We start from the raw sequence: 17,868 nt of genomic DNA, 5'->3' as shown, positions 1-17,868 counted from the left end.
GCAGAGCTCGTGAAGTTTTACGTGACTAAAATGTTGTGAATATTTGAACGTGTGTTTGAACACCACTGGTTCGATGGAGCTCTTTGATAGGATATTAATGAGTTTGGTTACATTCAACAGCTTCAGTGGTGGATTGGTAGGATGTTCATGGGCACCATTTCTTTGTCTTCATTAACAGGTTTGAATATGATTTAATTATGAATGCAGATGTGAACACCAACCAGCATCACCAGTGGTTCTACTTTGAAGTCCGTGGCATGAAATTAGCAGTTCCCTATCGCTTCAACATTATCAACTGTGAGAAGCTCAATAGCCAGTTTAATTACGGTATGAGTCTTTGGGAAATTGGGATAGCATTCTGTTCACATGGATATACTTTGCATGCCATAAGGGTTTGAAATTTCCACGTTTACAAAGAAGACAGTAAGCTTCATTTTATTTGCACTGAAATCCACCAAAAGAGTTATTTTGTATACCTTTGGAATATGGAAATAACCTTTCTGTATCCTCAAGACAACTGAGGAGCAGACTGTGTTTTTTTTTTTTGAATCCCATTTGAGATGGGATTTGTGGAAAAAATGGTCATTGTTCTTTGACTAGAAACCAGAACTGAGGAAGAACAGCACTGGGGTTGGAAGAAGAAAGAAAGGGGATCTTCTGGGATTGAATGAGTAGCAGAGGATTTGAAGAACTCTAATAAGATTTAGATAAATAAAGATAATGCTCAAACAAATATTAATGATTTTTTGGGTTTATTGAAAGACATTTCTCTGCCTTTAGGCCTGCTGAGACTTCTGTTGATACAAAAAATTCTGTAACAAGCTGTCTTTGAGCTCCTGTCATAGTCTATAGTTCAGGGGAAAGGCTGCATTGCTTAGAAATAGACAGGGCAAATCCTAGCTTTCAGTGCTCATTTTAGCAGAGGAATTATTTAATCTGCATGAAGATTGTGGGTTGAATTCTTAGCTGGCACAGAGAGTTTTTCATTTGTTTCCATGGAGCTGTGCTAATTTACACCAGTTCAAGACCAGATTCAGAATGTTTAATATGTCCTTAATATCAGACTTCACATTCCTCTGAAACCCTGTGGATACAACCTTCAACATCACAAGGGGAACACTCTCAGGATCAATGTACCTAAAACAAATAGCACTAGGAGCTAGAATGACATGTCACTTGTATTTGTGAGACTAGCTGGATGAGTGGCATAATGAATTATAAGGCATTTGCTCTTTAGCCCTAAGGGCTGAAATTCAAGTTCTCATATAGATCCCAAATGAAAGCAAATTTTGTGTTTGTCATCTTATTTTGCTTTTTGAATAAGCAAGCCATTAAAAATGGTGTGTCTGGTTGCAGCCTGAAAATGAAGTATATTGGGTCCTTCTTATTGCAAACCCCACTGCAACCTTTGATACAGCCACTGGTGTCTTCATAGCTTGAGATTCTGAGTATTTTTGGTGGAAGATTGCTTATTATCTGCTATTTTGTCTGTTGTTGTTGTTGTGTTTTTCACCTCTTTTTGCAAACTGAAATTGGACATGACTTGCATGTTCAAGCGTGTAATGAAAAATACATATTTGAAAGAAAAACATTTAAAAAAGCATCCAGTGTAATGAGGGTAAGCCGTGGCATGCTTTAGTACGGCTCGTAGGAGGGACTGGTTGTTAAAACAGCTCTTCTGTGGGTTGCTTGTGCTGCACTGAGAGAGTACACATGCTCCAGCTTATTCAGCTTGGGTGAGTGAGGCTCAGTGCCCCTGCCAGCACATGCTTGATATTCACACAGACTGTGGGTAAGAGGTGTTGCCTACTTGCTAGATTTTCTTTGCGCTTCCCTGGGCTAATGCCCATGTCATAATACTAGGACTTTAGTGCCATGAGTGGCAGTAATTTACAGCTCTTGATTATTAGCCTGTTTTGAGTCTTCTCTTCCCTTTTGCTCTCAGCTGGATGGCACTGCCTAATTTTCACATCAGCAGAAAAGGCATCTTGTGAAACAGTTGTGATAAGGAGCAGGGCAGGCTGGGAAATGCAGCTTCCACCTCTCTCCTTCTTTTATTCCACCTATGAATTCCACCCTGGAAAATACTGAGATTTGTCTCACAAACCTGATTTGTTTCTGTGGGGAAAACGGAAAGGAAAAACTGATTTTTTTTTGAACTGCAATAAGATGGCAGACCATATTGATCATTACTGTGAGGCAGTTTGGTTATGTATGGAGCTTTGCATTCACAGGGAAAGGAATGAGATGGAATTTGGGATGCTGAGAGCAGTGTAGATCTTAAGCCCACACCTCACTAGGGCCACCCAGTGTCTATCTGCGAAGGCAGGATCCTTGCTGTACCACTAACAGGGCAAGCAGGTGGCAGAGTGAAAGAATTTGCTAGAAAAATGACCTGCAAATGGACTGGCTTCATGGAGCTGTGAATAAACGTGTGCACAGTTCAGATGGAGCTGCATAGCTCAGGGCTTGAAGGTTTTGGAGGTCAGGAAGAAGTCATCTTCCAGTACAATGCAGTACAAAGACAGATGCTGCTGTTATCGGCATTTAGATCTTCAGTGTAGTCAGTATCAATCATAATAATCAGTGTTATTTAGGTCTAATTGAAAGTTTAAAAACTTACTCTAGGACAGTTTTTCTTGCTGCTTTCTGAAAGTATAATTCTAGATGCACCGCAGGCCTCTAATGTTGTGGCAGGATTAAGGATTCAATAACAGTGCAGCCAAGCATGAAATACTGTACTAAACAAATTACTGATCTGCTTGATATGTTGATTCCTATTCTTCTCTTCTTTCCCTTCCTCTATGTGTTTGTAAACAGAACAGCTGAAGTCCTCCTTTCCAAAGGCCAGCAGGATTATTTATTTTCTAACAAACCCTAATTCAGCTCTCTTCTGGCAGTGGTTTTCAGGACTGACATGGCTACAGTAGAACCAAGCATGGAAATATATTTGCTTTGCATTAACTGTCTGCCAAGAGAGCACAGAGAAAATAATAATCCTTCTTGTTTTCTCTTTTTCTTTCCAACTCTGCTTTTTCTAGCCAGGGCTGTCATGTCACTTGAAACTCTTGTTTTCTGCAGGCATGCAGCTGGTTATGTATTCGGTGAAGGAAGCTCTCCAGGGCAGGCCTCGCTGGCTTCGAGCAGGACACGATATCAGCTACTACAAGTAAGTAGTGGTGAATATCTGTAACTCCTCAGTTCCCCTCCCGCTAGCTGTACAGATGGTGTTAACCTCCAACCACAGTGCCATGTGTTTTAAACGCCTCTGAATTGATGCAAGTTCTGTGTTTTGTGTGCTCCCAACTTCAGGAGACAGCTAAAAGTGAGTTCTCGAAATCTGCTTTAGGAGAACAGGGCATGTGCACATTTCTTTCTCCTGGAAGGAAGACACTTCCCTAGAATGGAAACTCTTAACTAATCTTTATTCACTTCACCTTTTCTACTTCTGAAGCTGCTCTCTTGAGAGCTAGCATACTGTGGTGCAATGGATTCCTTTTGCTTGCCTGCAACCTCTGGTTTCTTTCAGTATGGGCTTCTGGGCAAGATAAAATGAGCAACCCCAGCAGATGCAAGCTGGGCAAGCTTCATGTGCTAATTACCATATAGCAATGGCTTATCCTGTCATTAACAGGACAGTTACTGTAAAGTGATTAAACAGCAGCTGACTTCCAAGATTAAACCATGATTGTACAATTAATCGAGTAATCAGATTCTTGTTTAGAACATGAGAGAATGGAGTTGTATTGATTTGGTGTTTTTTAATTTTGTGTTGAATTACGTGTATGTCAACATGTTCATCTAGGATGACTTCTCATTGTCCGTCTCATTTCCTATTTGCACATGTTCTGTATACACAAGAATTCTTATAGATACGTATGAACTCTCACCTCCGCTGAACGTCAAATCCCTTTTGTTTCACTGATTATCAAGTCATTGTGCTAGGGTAGGGAGTATGGGCAAAGTACATCTGTGGTTGCTCTGATGATGGCTTCAGAATAGGAGGAGATAGGATCACTGCAGTGATACCACGCTGCTTGTATTTCTGGGAGAGCATCTCATTTCATTTCTGTTCACTCTGGTCACATATCCTGGGGGACGGACTGGCAGATTTTGCAAGGGACCTCATCTATTTACTTTTACCAGGCAAAAGCATCAAATTCATGAATTTGGAATGCCCTTAATTGTTTCTGCTGCACAGCTCTCACTGAGGGCAACCTCTGAGCTGAAGGACAGTGGGAGGAAAGGCATATTCACGGAATATCCAGGTGATGCTCATCTCTGCTGACATTCATCTTTGCTGAAGATGGGATAGTTCACTCATAAAGATGAATGTTGTGGCACAGCTCTGTCACTGCGTACCTTTCCCATATGTCTTACAAGAGAGCTTTTATGTTGCAGAGAATATTAGCAGAGCTCTTGTCAAAATGAGGCTGAGTGACGCTTCTGCTCTATTTTATTGCCTCTCCAAGATGTGACAGGATGCACCCATGATAAACAGAGTTGCAGTTAGTATAAGATCATCTAATTCACTTGCTGTCTTGGCAGCTTTTATGCACTGAATAATATTCCTTTCCAGCAAATTATTTGAGGAACAATGGCAGCATGCTGAGTTGGTGACAACGTGCTCGTGCCTTTTGGTTTCATGGCTCATTCTAGGCATATTAGAAAACCTCTAGCTTTTCCAGACAATAGTCAGTTCACAGATAATAATGAGGCAATGGAGTGTTTTGTTCTCACATCACCACTAAAGACTTTGCTATTTGGTGGCCATAGCAGTGTCAGAACTAGGTTTTTTTTTCTCTTCAGCATCTTTATAATCACATTGTAAGGAATCATCGTTAGCAAGCTACGTCTTGGTTGATACATATGATGATATCTATGAGAGAGCACTGTGGCACTGGTAGCACCTGATGTTCATAGCATGAGTGTAAGCCTTACTAGCAAGATGCTTATGGGAACATTCTACTTTGAATAGGATTCTGCCTACAACCAGGAGAATAAAAGTGCCTTAACTTGGATATGGTTCTTGAAGGGGAAGTGGTGTATTTTCTAGTTTCCAGTGTGGCAGGCCCCAGAGTAACAGCTGAATTTAGGCATGAACCACAAATTGTTAAATGCTACTACTTGGTTGTAAACCGAAGTGCTACTAAAGCGTGGTGCATGTACCACACTGGGACACATTGTAAAATGAGCATAACAAACTCCAAGTGGTAGATGGGTTTTGGACAAAGGGATGCAGGTGATAAACAGTTAATTTTCCAATTAGGCTCTTTTTCAAACACTCTAGTAATCCAAGACAGATATTTTCTTCTGCCGTTTTAGTCTAAGCTGACACAGTGCTGTGTATTCCATCACCTTCAGGCAGGAAGTTAGAAGATAAGATGAGCAAGACTTGTTGTATTTCCTGAGGTAGAATGCAGCTCCTTTACCAGCTTGTGTCTATCTTTGGCCAAAAGCTTCACTGTATATGTTTCACTTTCCCAGTCTATACAACATGGATGATTAGTCACTTACCTACTGCCCAGATATATGGAAGGCAAGTTTTAATTAGATAATGCTTGCAAAGGTACTTTAAGCTCAAAAAATTACTGCACAGTGTAAGTGATAAGTATTATTATAATTGTTATTAACTTGTCATCATAGCTGTATTAAAAATATATTACCTGTATGTTATTTCTGAAGGAGAGCAGCAAGCAAAATGTTTTAATTATTATTAAGTGACTGAAAGGCATGGTAGATACAACTTGTAAGATGATTTTAAAAAGGAAAAAAAGCACCCTTTGGTCTCTTATTTCCTTTCTAGTAACAAGTGCATTACCTTCTAGAGAGCTCATGAGACTTTGGGAACATTTTTGGAAAGAGAATATAAATAAAGTAGTGAGGAACAGATGTTGCTATGGTCGTTTTTTTAATTCCATCAAGACCATACAGATGAGAGGTGAAAATACATTTGCACTCTCCAGACAGAAGATGAGATCTTGCTCAATGGTGTTTCAGTTCATTAGGAAAACTGTGTTATAACTGTCAGTAATACTGTAGAATTCTGGTCAGAATAGGGCCCTCATCGTGCACGGTCCTGTAGAAATGCATGAGGAAAGATGATCTCAGCTCCCATATAAGTAGGCAAAGATAAGTTAGGGCATGTAAGTGGAGGATAGCACTGATGCTCACCTACTGAGATAAATAAATCTCATGCCAGCGTTGCAACAAACGCTACGTGGGCTGCAGCACCAGCAAAGCCCAGAATAGTCCAGAATAATAGCCTCTTCCTTGCTTGTTAATTTGGGTTTCCTGCTGGCAGGGTAGTGTTGAAAAAGGGATGTGGAAGAAAAAGTATTAGCCTAGTGTGGTAACAAGGAAGCAGAAGAACCATCTCAGGGTGTCAGCACCTGCAGGAAAGAGGGAGGGAAGAAAGAAAAATGCTGTTTTTAAAGTTTATTTCAGAGTTACTGCATCGTATGATGGATTGTGAGGGGAACAGATTATATGCTGTAGGAATACATGATCGTTTACGTTGTGCACACGCAGGTGGTTTTTCTGGCATATGAGTGAAGAAAAGTGAAGCCTCACAAAAACACTTGTGAACTTCCTGCTGCTCCCAGATTGGTGGCAAAGTCTAGAAGCATCTGGGTAGTTTTCTGGAATTGCAAAGAGGCTCAAAAGAAGAATGAAGTAGACTGCTAAGCACTTTGAGAGCTGTGCATCTGTACTCTCAGGATCATCAGATCTGAGCACTACAGGGGCAAAGAAGCATAGTCTTCTAGGGTAGTATCAAGGTCAGAGGTGTCTGGTGGCGCAGAGCTTATGGGTTAGGTGGCCATTTTATACAGGAGAGACTTTTTGACTGCAGAATTACTGATGATAGAAGAATAAGATTTTACTGGACCAAAAGAAGACTTCCCAAATGTGTATGGAAAACATATAGGGAGTATGTTCCTGCAAAGTCCTGCTTACTCCAGTATCTTTGACCACAAATACAAATTTGGATGGGAGAACTCAGATGATCTCAGCACTTTGTGAAAGTTATCCATGAGGAAGGTTATCTTACCTTCCAAGTAATGCTGACTAAAGCTAGAGGCTAGGGAGATGAGTCCTTTCCTTCCCCACAATACAGGAATGGTTCTTAATCATTCTTCACCATTAAAACTAATGGGATCTAGATCAAATGGTACTGTCCTGACCTTTAAAAAAATTGCTAGGTAGGTATTCCTATATTTATTGATTCACTGCATTTTTTTAATGAGTCTCTTTGTCCAATACTCCAGTAGTTTATTTGTGAGAAAAGTGTTGGGGTGATGGGTTCATCTGAGGATAAAATCACAGGTTTTCAGTTTGCCTGTGAGACTCAGTGTTCCTGTACTGTCTATTGATCCACTCAGTATCATTTACATGTTTCTAACTATTACATTCAGATACAAAATAAATAAATAAATCCACACACACAAAAAAACAAACAACCCAACAGCATTGTATTGTGTCTTCTGTATGAAAAAGAGCTGATTGTTTTGGAGAGTTTGACAAGAATAATTACCTTTTCTCTCCACCCCTTTGAACAAGAATGAACAGCAGCAAAACAAACTAGTATTGTAAATTTCAGGAGCTGAAATTGCGTCTTTTGGTTGCCTTCTCTATTTTGCATTTTAATGCAACGTTGATGATAACATTTGTCAAAGAAACCTCCCAGTCCTTCAGAATCAGAAGGTTCCACAACAGCATAATTGGTGCTGTGTGGGAAAAATATTGTTTGAAATGTACTTGTGGATGCAATTTGCTGTGAAGCTTCTCCCTAAAGCGCATGAATTGTTTCTTCATCTGTGCTGAAAGAAAACTTTCTTACCCAGTCTCAAGTCATCTCTTTATCAGAGTACATCTCTTGCAAGAGACTACATTGGGAATAGATTGAGAAGCTCTCTTCAAAATTTTGTAGTTTTAATGCAGGGATCTCCAAGGGCTTGAGTACATTAATAGGCCTCGATGGCCCTGACCGACCTCCTTTGTGTCTTCCACCCAACACCCTTTGCCCATGGATTGAGAAGCCCTAATTAAACTCTGTCCTGGCCACTTGGTCCTTGCCTGTCTATGCTGTAGAGAGGACTCATTACCACAAACTCATGGATCATGGTTGAACATGCCTGCCATCCCTGGGCATGCCCTGCTCAGTTACCGTGGGAGAGGACCCTGGCTGGCGAGGCTCATGACCTCCTGGCTTTGATGTCAAGCCCAGTCCCCTGTCTCCTAGAGAGGAACTGACCCTCATGTTCCCGTACAGGGAGAGACTGGAGGACTTGAAAAGGGGAGTTCCAAAAGAGGATTTTTGGTTAGCTTTTAACTTGCAAATATACGTGAAGTCAAGTCTCTGTAGGCAACCTCCATAAAAACCCTTTTCCCTCCTTTTCCTACACAGGAGGGAGCCATTGATGACATTTGAAAGGTTTTTATAAATGTCCTGTGTTTTTCCTGGAATATCCTTTGTCTTCCTGAATGACTGGTTTCATATTCTAGTGAGTTATTTGTCTTTTTGAAGTCTTCAAGCTTTCACAGAATATTTTCATACGGAATTGCTTAAGCATGTCAATAAGAAGTTTTATCTTGATTCTTGGAAGCAATGCATCAATGTTAGCTCAATGCATTAGTTTAAATATCTAAACTGCACTATGTGAACTAGCATTAGGTTCTTTATTTTTACCTTCACAAAATGAAATAACCTCTTACCTCCTATGAGAGTTCCCATCCTGGAGCAGCTGGGTCTGGGTGTGTTCAACACTGCTACATGCTGTTCTGTAGTGTTCTGTTGCTCACCTGCCTGTGGGGACAGTGAATCCCAACAGAGCCCTGAAAGTAGGTTTGCTCAGTGGTGCTTAAAATCATGATGCTTCTAACATTTTTGTGTCTAGCAGGACCACAGTTTATCAGGCCTTCCTACTTTTCATATAGCTGACAGGTGCATTGTTATACTACGGAATGTTGATTAGCACTGTTCTATTTTTTGTCCTTCTTGCTACTGGGATTGGATTGATTGTATTTGCAAGAGGCCTTCCCAGGCTTTGCACAACAGTGGGTTGAGTCTGGAGCTCATCTGCAATATGAGGTGAAAACTCATTTAGGATAGATAGTTCTCTGAATGTTTAGTTCTTTCATTTGCATCTGGAAGTGATAACTTTCTACTTCCCTCTTCTTCTCTTCCTTTAGAAACCACTACCGCTGCAGTGCAGCTGCAGGAGGAAGCTTAAAAGGGAAATGCTATTACACTCTCACCTTCAGCATCAAGTTCCCTCACGAAGATGATGTCTGCTATCTGGCCTACCATTACCCCTACACCTACTCTGCAATGATGGTAATGCTGATATGTCCATCTAGATTAGACAGCAGGCCTGACAGATTAGAGCTGCTTGAGAATGAGAAGATGTTGTGATAGCATAGAGGTCTGCTCTCACAAGCAGTTGTTTAATTATCATGATGCTCTCATTGTCTTACTTGAAGCTTCAGGCTTTGTTAGCTTCAGAGCCCAGAATGTTGTAGAAAAATGATTTCTTTATGGAATAAGCTGGAGTGCAAACATTATAGTTGTAAGGTAATGCAAACCAAAGATGTCTCCATTTGCTCGGAGGTGTGGTATCCCCCTGAGAGAAGAAGGAGGATTCTAAAGCTAATGACAAGTCAGAAGTAAAGGCTGCTCACTGCTGCTTCTGACAGAAGACAGCAGCTCAGCTTTCAGAGCTACACCCACAAGCAGAGTGATACCACAGTGCTGGGTTTCATTCAAATCCTCCTTGTCAGCTGTTTCATCTGTTCCAGTTGGAGTGTTAGGAGGTGTTTGTGACACCACGAATGAGTGCTGTTGATTCAGAAACTAAGAAAATATAAATCCAAAGCATCAAGTGTATTATTAAGTTGTACCAAGTTTACTTTCTGGGGAAAGATTTGTTTCCTATAGCCTTTTCTGGTCAAAAGTTGATGTTAAGGGAGTTTTCTGGTAAACACATCCAATATATTTTCTCAGATTAATGTGGGAGAACCAAAGATCTCAATGGAAAGTAGAATAAAAGAAAAATGAGTGGTTCTGGGATTTGCTTTGCTTTGTTGCTGAGGGTGGAAAGGATATTACTGCAAATGAAGAGTGATCCTATAGGTCAGTCTTTTACCCACTATTTCTGCCCTCTAGCAAAAAAAAAAAAAAAAAGAAAAAAGAAATATATATATGTATATATATATATATAATATATATATATAAATTTCTGCTGTTAGCCTTTTTAGTTCTGAAACCAAACCAGTGTGGTTTGGTTAAAAAATAAAATAAAATAAAATAAAGTCTTATTCTAATTTTTACATGGATATTAATTTGCCATTATTAGATATGAAAGCACACACAGATTTTTGAGGGAGACAGAGTACAAAGTACTCTCTTACTTCGTAGCCTTGCAGCTCTGTATGCTGCCAGCATGGTTTAATTAGATTAATTCCCTCTTGAAAACCAGTCTCTTGTCAAGTGCTTTGCATCCCATTATGGACGTTTAAAGAAACTGCTTTTCAGTATCTGGGAGAAGGCCTCTCAGGCCTTCATGGTCCAAACTGTGCCTACCAGCACTCTTCTCGTCAGGCTTATGGCCACCAACTATTCCTCTGTATCAGTGAGGAAAAGGCTTTCTCCCAGGAGTGGGTTTTGACCTATAGCCTTAAGGGCACGTATGTACTACAGTCTGTTGGGGACAAGACAAATGTAATACTGAAGAAGTAAGTGGGCTTATTCACCACCATACTTTATTATGGAGATGCAGTGCCTCATCATTGTTTTACTGTTATTGATTTCTACCTTCCGCTGACAAGAAAAGCAGGAGAGTCTTGGAGAGTTTCCATGCTCTGGGAATCACTGAATATCTCACCTACTCCTGAATGAACAGAATAGAGATGAAAAAGAGATTATTCCTGGACTTGCAGGGCCAAGTCTTGAAGTATTTCACCACCTCTTCCAATAGAATGCTCATTGAAGTTAAAGGAAATTTTGCCTCTGGAAAAGTTTAAATGAACTCAGGCTCAGTTAGGATCATAAAAATTGGTAAATGAGAATTATGGATGGAAAAGATCGATAGATTGTTCTGTACAGCTATTTAGCCAAAGCAAAATTGTTGCATCTAATAATTCTAAAAAGCTTATTTGCTTGGATTGGTTTAGAATATCCTGAGTGATGCAATTCACACATTTCCATGTTACTTCAGTTTCCACAGTGATAAACTAAATCGGGTCTGTGTACCAGCAGATTTTAGTTTAAAGCATTTGACCACTGCTAGAGTACGTTGATTTTACATATCAGTAATAAATTAAAAGTGATTAGGAACCCAAGGGCTCAATTAAATATATGGTGCTTTAGGGAAGAAGATAAACTTGTTTTTGGAGTTAGTCATTTGGAAACGTTTTAAAATATCATATATATTTAATAGTTACAGGCATATTTACTATGCTGTGGAATCCTATTTGATCTGGGTGCACTCTGCAGTTCATTATTTTTTGTCCATTAGTAATTGTATTTATTTTATGAACAGTAATTTATCTGTTTTTATATTATAGTGTTAATTGTTTAGATATCTAGCTGAAATCTCTGTGGCTGCTATACCCAATTAAATTTCACTGGGATTAGAAACATAAGTAAATCATGATATTGAGTTATCTGTATCTATGTAAGCTCTTTAAATGGGTCTAATAATTGAATTTACTTTATAGAGCAGTATGTTAATTGTTTTGCAGCATAGATGACTGTAAATTTCAGTTCTGTGTTTACATTCAAGTGGTCACTGAGAAAGCAGTTTGAAAGATGAAGTTTGAGGTTTTAGGAACATAAATGTCTTGTCCCTTAAACACTGGCTAAGATTTAGCCCTGACTCATTAGCACAAACACTTGGAATGTAAAGGTTGTTCTGTGTTCTCATGCACTGTAGTTAAGGTCCTGTTAGCATCATGCATACTGCAATATGTCTATTTATACCAGTCTAGAGACAGCTAGACAACTTGTATTCCACAGCAGTTAGCAGCACCCTGCAGTGGGGTTACTTGAAGTATCATTGCCACTTTCACTTACAGTGTAAAGACAGAGAGCCACTGAGATCTGCACGTCATCTGCTGTGTGGGTGGTGAAGGGCTGTGTGTCTAATGAGGCGATCAGAACTAGTTCCAAAAAGATATTGTTTTTAGTTTGACTATTCATTTTCTCAAATTTCTCAAGGAGCTGTTCTATGTAAGAATTATTTAAAACTGGCAACCATGAAATCTGGTGGGGAAAAAAAATAAAACCTCTTATTTTTAAGTACCTTCTTAGAAAGATACCTTTGCTTATGTTATCCATTAATGATGATACACAGTGTTTTCATGTAAACTTTTTGACTGCCTCTAATCTGGACTTGTTCCTAAGTCTCAGCAATACATGCTTGACAGCTAACCAGCCAGTTCTATGAATGCTAAAAAGGACAACTTTTCACACATACTACATGGTGCCTATACATAAAGAATATGTGATTTTCTTCTGGACTTCATGTATGCGTAGAAATTACTTGGCACTAATAAAAGTACCTAGGAACTGTTCTGGTAAAATGACATAGCTAATAGTCATGTGCAGCTTTAGTGAACTCGGGTTCATTCTGAATGGCTCATGGATATTGTTGGCATGTACAAAGAAGTGATACTAACTGGAAGGAGAGAGGAGCTGGTAAGTTAGCAAGAGATAAAATGAGTGCCAAAAATGGCATACAGTTAGTGGAATAAAATCAGATTTTATCGACAGTGGACTCACTGATGAATCTGCTTGTTTTCTTCTTTCTCAGTCTCATCTTGATGTCCTGGAACAAAGTAGGAACCCTAAGAAGGTCTACTGGAGGCAACAGGCACTCTGCCAGACGCTGAGAGGAAATACGTGCCCATTGCTCACAATCACTGCTATGCCAGAATCTAAAAAAAGTGATGACTTGGAGCAATTCTGTAAGTAGACAAATGAAGTATTGAAAAAAAAAATGCTGGTAACTTGATTTTCTTGCCTTTCTTTGCCAATAAAGTACGAGATCACTCCCGGATATGTACAGTAATTGAAGTGTACTGTTCAAATTCCAGCATGCCCAGAAGCTCCATCTGGACATAATATAGCTTCCTGCATTTTGCCCTAGTTCTGACTGAAGGTCCACTACCTACTGATGACTGTCATTTCTGTCATGCTAAGTCTAAAGATGATTATTTCTAACTGTGAAAGTAAAAAATTTAGACCTCCAATGGCTTTGATTAATGATGTTACTTAAGTTTGTGTAAACAAAAGCAAATGACAAGAAGATTCTGGTTAGCATCACATTGGATTAGCTTTGATTTTCAAGTTGAAACGTCAGACTACCTTTATGTAGGTTGAATTAAGAGAGCAACCATTTGTTTTTTTTTCTCCCTGACTGTGGAACAAGGCACAAAGAGTTCTTTCCTCTGCTCTTAAAAATAACTGTAACATAGGTGGAGAACTAGATTTAGATCTACATTGCTTTAGGATCTTATGGGTTGATATGCAAATATGTAATGAGATACTAGGCTAGCTGTTTCCAAAGAGATTCTGTGATATATTTTATAATGGAATTCTCCTTTCAGAAGTATGTGGTGATAATTGAGTTGAACGTCTCATAATGTCCATGCCAAATACATAAACTAAAAGGAATATCAAATGTCGGAGTTGGGGAAGTTATTGCTGTCTCTCCTGATTCAGGGTTAGAGTGACAGCTGTTATGCTGACATTAATATAATCATCCTGAGCCCAGATCTTGTTATAATAATCACAGAATCACAGAGTTGCAGGGGTTGAAAAGTATCTCAAGAGATCATCAAGTCCAACCCCACTGCTAAAGCAAGTTCTCTACAATAGGTCACACAGGTAGGTGTCCAGATGAGTCTTGAACACCTCCATAGAGGAGACTGACTCAGCAGCATCTTTGAGAACCTGTACCAGTGCATTTTTTTTTTTTTTTACTCTAGTATTAGCAAGTTTCTGAGCATAAATGTACTTTTCAGGGCTGAAATTTTAAAGCAAACTTGAAAAAAAAATTGCAAACCAGAGCCTACATGGGAGTTCATCAGGTGCTTGCCTGCAGACAGCCTTAATGATGGCAACTGGAGGCAGTGTCAGGGAGAAAATTATATTGCTGGCTTTGCTATTATTGGCATTATTTACATTACAATATCACATACAGTACATGATTATGGAGTTTGGCTGTGTCAGGCATGAACAGCACCTGCCATGAAGAGAGAATTCCTGCCCTTAAGAACTTTTGTTCTGTGATAGATAATCATATAGAACAGAAAACCAGTGGGTGGGAGTTGTGGTGGGGGAAGCTGGTTATGGAAAATCTTTGGCACTCTGCAGATGGTCACCTGTTCAGATGTTAGCTGTTGACAGCAATTTTCAAACCTCTTGGCACACGGTCTTAGTAGGGCAACTGAAATTGGAATTGGAGAGTGGAGTCACCCAGATGAAATATGCAGTGAACAAGGTTTTCTGCCCCAATAAATATATGTTTCCAACAAGGATACAGAATAAAAAGATGAGCTAATGGTTTGATTTAACAAAGCAAGAACTTGATGTGGGGCAGTCACGTGATAAGTGAGTGTGCTAAACATTGCGTTAAGCACGTTTGGCTTTGAAAGGACTTTCTGCAAATGTTTGCTATTCGATTTCAAAATATCCATCAGTTTTCCCAGACAAAAAGTGCCGGTCTTGCTGACTGACCCAACAGTGTGCCACAGTCTGCAGACATGCAGACACAGTGATCAGGATAAAAAGAAGAAAATCATAGGCCTGTACCAAGGAAAGTCAAGCAGGAGTAGTTAAGGGTGTTTTTACCTTTGGTTCCAGCCACAAGAGGGAACTGTAACTGCGTATGGTAATCATGTGCTAGACTGTGTCATCTACAGTCCTTAGAGACAGCAGTGAACTGAAACCTTGTGCCAGATGTGCTACAGCAGAGAATAGATGACCTCTGTGTATGCAGAGCTTACAGCTGTACTTGAGACGATTGAGAAGTACAGGCATACAGAAATGAGGATCATGAGGAAATGACAGCAGTGCTGACCAGAGCAATCATAACCAAGAGGCATGCTGCTTTTAGGGAGTATCATGAAGTAAAAGTGACAGTATTAGAAGGCATTGCCTTTTTCTGAAGCACTCTGTCCTCTGAGAATGCATCTTGCAGTATTGAAGTAGAGTCTGACAGGCTTTCAAAGGTCATTAACCTGTCTGTGGTGGCAAGGTTTTTCCACACTCCCAGTATGCTGTAGGCTTGGGCTACGCATTAAAAACAGATTTGCTGAAAGATTCATCAATCTGTGAACATTTCAAACAGGTATTTATTTCAAATGCTTTGGGTTGTTGTAATATCTGGGTTCAAATCTTAGTTATGTGTCTCAAATCCTCTTTATTTTCAAGATAGAAATATCTCTTTTTGTGATCTTACATGAATCCATTTGAAACTCTTAGTTCTGACCAAAATCCTGTGATATGGTGTGCCAACAAATTCTTCTACTGAAGCTTTACTAAGCAGTAATATTGACTTCTTAAATCTATCCATGAACAAATTGAACTCAATCAAGCCAGAGTATGTACAAAACCCAACTGCCTGAGCTAAAACAGAAATTGGTTAGGGGAGAGACAGTGTCAAGGCAAGGCAACAGAGTTTCTCTCATGTTTCCAAGACTATAAATGTAAACATCAATACTCTTAGGTGATGAAAATATTTGTTGTTTTATCAAGTGGAAGAAGAGCAAGCACACCATGTGTTTTATGCTGTGAGGATGCCTCCAGGCAAATGTGAATAACCACATATATGCTTATTTTGTTTAAGCTTGGATAATTATGGCTTTTGGAGACACGTTTAGTCTAATTTGTGCTGCTGCTTTCTGTGGCTGTGATCAACAGTTGCTTCTTAGTTTCCTCATCTTGTATGAAGTGCCTTTCTCTCTGTGAAGTGGGTTGGCTGATGGCTCAATGGGGATGGCTCAATGTTTGTCAATATTTTACAGGCTAAAATCATAACTCAGAAGCAGTAACTGTGAGGGAGCCAAAGAGGGGAGACTTTCCCATTCTTTTGAAGAGTATCCATGCATATACATTTCAGCTTTAGAAATTTTTTAGCACTTGTGGACTTGGCACACGGTATTGAATAAAAATTAATGGCCCTTGTTCTTTCTTACTGTTTCTAGAGCCTCTCCAATTCGTAGTTCTCAGGAGCTATAGCCATTTTACTTTTCTTCAAATTTATTATTTCTGCTTTGTACATCTGTTAATCTGTACCTGGAGATATTCTTTTCAGTAGTACCAGTGGCTCCGGTAAAATACAGAACTCTTCAGGGCTTCAGCTGTTGCACATGATTGTACTTTGATTGAAATCCTCCTACAGTGCAGATGCACGAGGAGTGGGAAACATCACTGATGAAGAGACATTGGGTGAAGAGTGCTGGGACGAGAGCATGATACTCCCAGTAGGAGTGCAGTGGGAAGGAATTATTGCAGTACTGGAGAAGCTGATACAGTGGGAGCAATCCAGGGATGATGAAGGCATGGCATCTTCTATGTCAGCTATGCTTTATTTTCCTCACTCAGCTCTTTCAGTTTGGTCTTGTCAGGCTTTTGATTAATGTGGTCCTTGGATGGTTAAATTTGTCTGAGTTAAATTTATTAATGTGCACCTTGTTAATAGGAAGCACAAGCCATGCACGCTTGCAGGAACCGCACATTCACTGCATACTAAAGGGAAGAAAAATGGGCTGCTGTTTTTCTTCATTATGCCTAGTTTATGTGAGGCTTGATGTTCACTTAGGCTCCTTTCTCCTTCCTCTCTTTCTATCTTGTGTTTATGTGATGGCGGTGTACTGAATTATTTTTATTAAATTCTCAATTCTGAAACTGAAATGAGGAAAGAAAGAAACGAGCCAGGAACTCTTTGCATCCCTGCTTTTTGTATTTCTGTCATTCAGCAGCTCAGTTGTGAACAACACAACATTTGCTCAAACTTATCAGATTTTGTTGATCTCAGAGGGCTGGAAGTGAAACTCTGAGGAAAGACAGTGGTTTGTGCTGAGCTTTACAGCTCCACAGATGTGTACAAATTAAAACTGGGAGGCTCTACTTTGTTGTCTTGGAACTTGCCCTTCCAGCAGTCCTGTGAAGACTGAGTATCCAGCAAGAAAGGATGTCTTTGCTTCTCAGTCCAGGTAGTATCTCACACAGACTTGTAATGAAGATAAAGCTCTTACTTTCTCAATCTGATCATACATAATAAGCACAAATGATGAGATGAGGGGATTGTTTTTCTTTCCTGTCATCTATCTTTTCCACACCCCTCTTTCTCTCCTTACTCCTTCTCATAGAGTTACACCATCTCCACAATGAGAGGGACTTTGCAAGAGGGAGCAGTTCTCAACATCACATTTGAAATGTTCTCTAATCAGTGCAGAAGCAGTGAGAATGACAAAGCTTCAAATTTGGATGCTTAGTGAATTTAATAGGAGCTTGCAGAGGGTTTGTTGCATGTATCCCAACGAAGGCAGTGTTAACATTGTTTTTTCACTTAGCAGTACTTTGCAAACTCTTAATTCACAGTGTAATGCATTCAAATATGCAGTATGTGACTGCATTCTACTAAGTCTCTCTGACAGTTTATCACTGCAATTAATCTCTGCTCATTAGGATAATCTCTTTTATTCCTGGTTGTTGACTTGCATGCTCCAGTTTTTAACAGATACAGACAATTGCAAATTTGTAGATAGTGCCTAATCTCGTCAGTATTTCCTCTTTATGTTATTATATGTATTTCTTCTGTAGGTGCCATTTTTTGGTAATGAGATGTGCTTGAGCCTAGC

At 39.6% G+C, this 17,868-nt stretch overlaps 1 protein-coding gene across 14 annotated transcripts in view; it reads left to right on the top strand.

Annotated features, from left to right (window-relative positions):
* The window catches only part of AGBL1 (AGBL carboxypeptidase 1), a 489,849-nt gene that overhangs the window by 65,225 nt on the left and 406,756 nt on the right, over nucleotides 1–17,868 (top strand). For all 14 annotated transcript variants that reach the window (XR_014885983.1, XR_014885981.1, XR_014885977.1 and 11 more), the window contains 4 exons: nucleotides 179–327; nucleotides 3,082–3,169; nucleotides 9,193–9,337; nucleotides 12,813–12,966. Coding sequence is in view for 2 of the 14 variants with exons in the window: in XM_010717491.4 (XP_010715793.1) it covers nucleotides 179–327; nucleotides 3,082–3,169; nucleotides 9,193–9,337; nucleotides 12,813–12,966 (536 nt within the window). In the remaining 12 variants the exon portion in view is untranslated. The remainder of the gene's footprint in view (nucleotides 1–178; nucleotides 328–3,081; nucleotides 3,170–9,192; nucleotides 9,338–12,812; nucleotides 12,967–17,868) is intronic.

Source organism: Meleagris gallopavo, chromosome 12 (genome assembly GCF_905368555.1).
Source record: "Meleagris gallopavo chromosome 12, MGAL_WU_HG_1.1, whole genome shotgun sequence".
NCBI classification, from domain to species: domain Eukaryota; kingdom Metazoa; phylum Chordata; class Aves; order Galliformes; family Phasianidae; genus Meleagris; species Meleagris gallopavo.
This window is presented reverse-complemented; position numbering and strand designations above follow the sequence as displayed.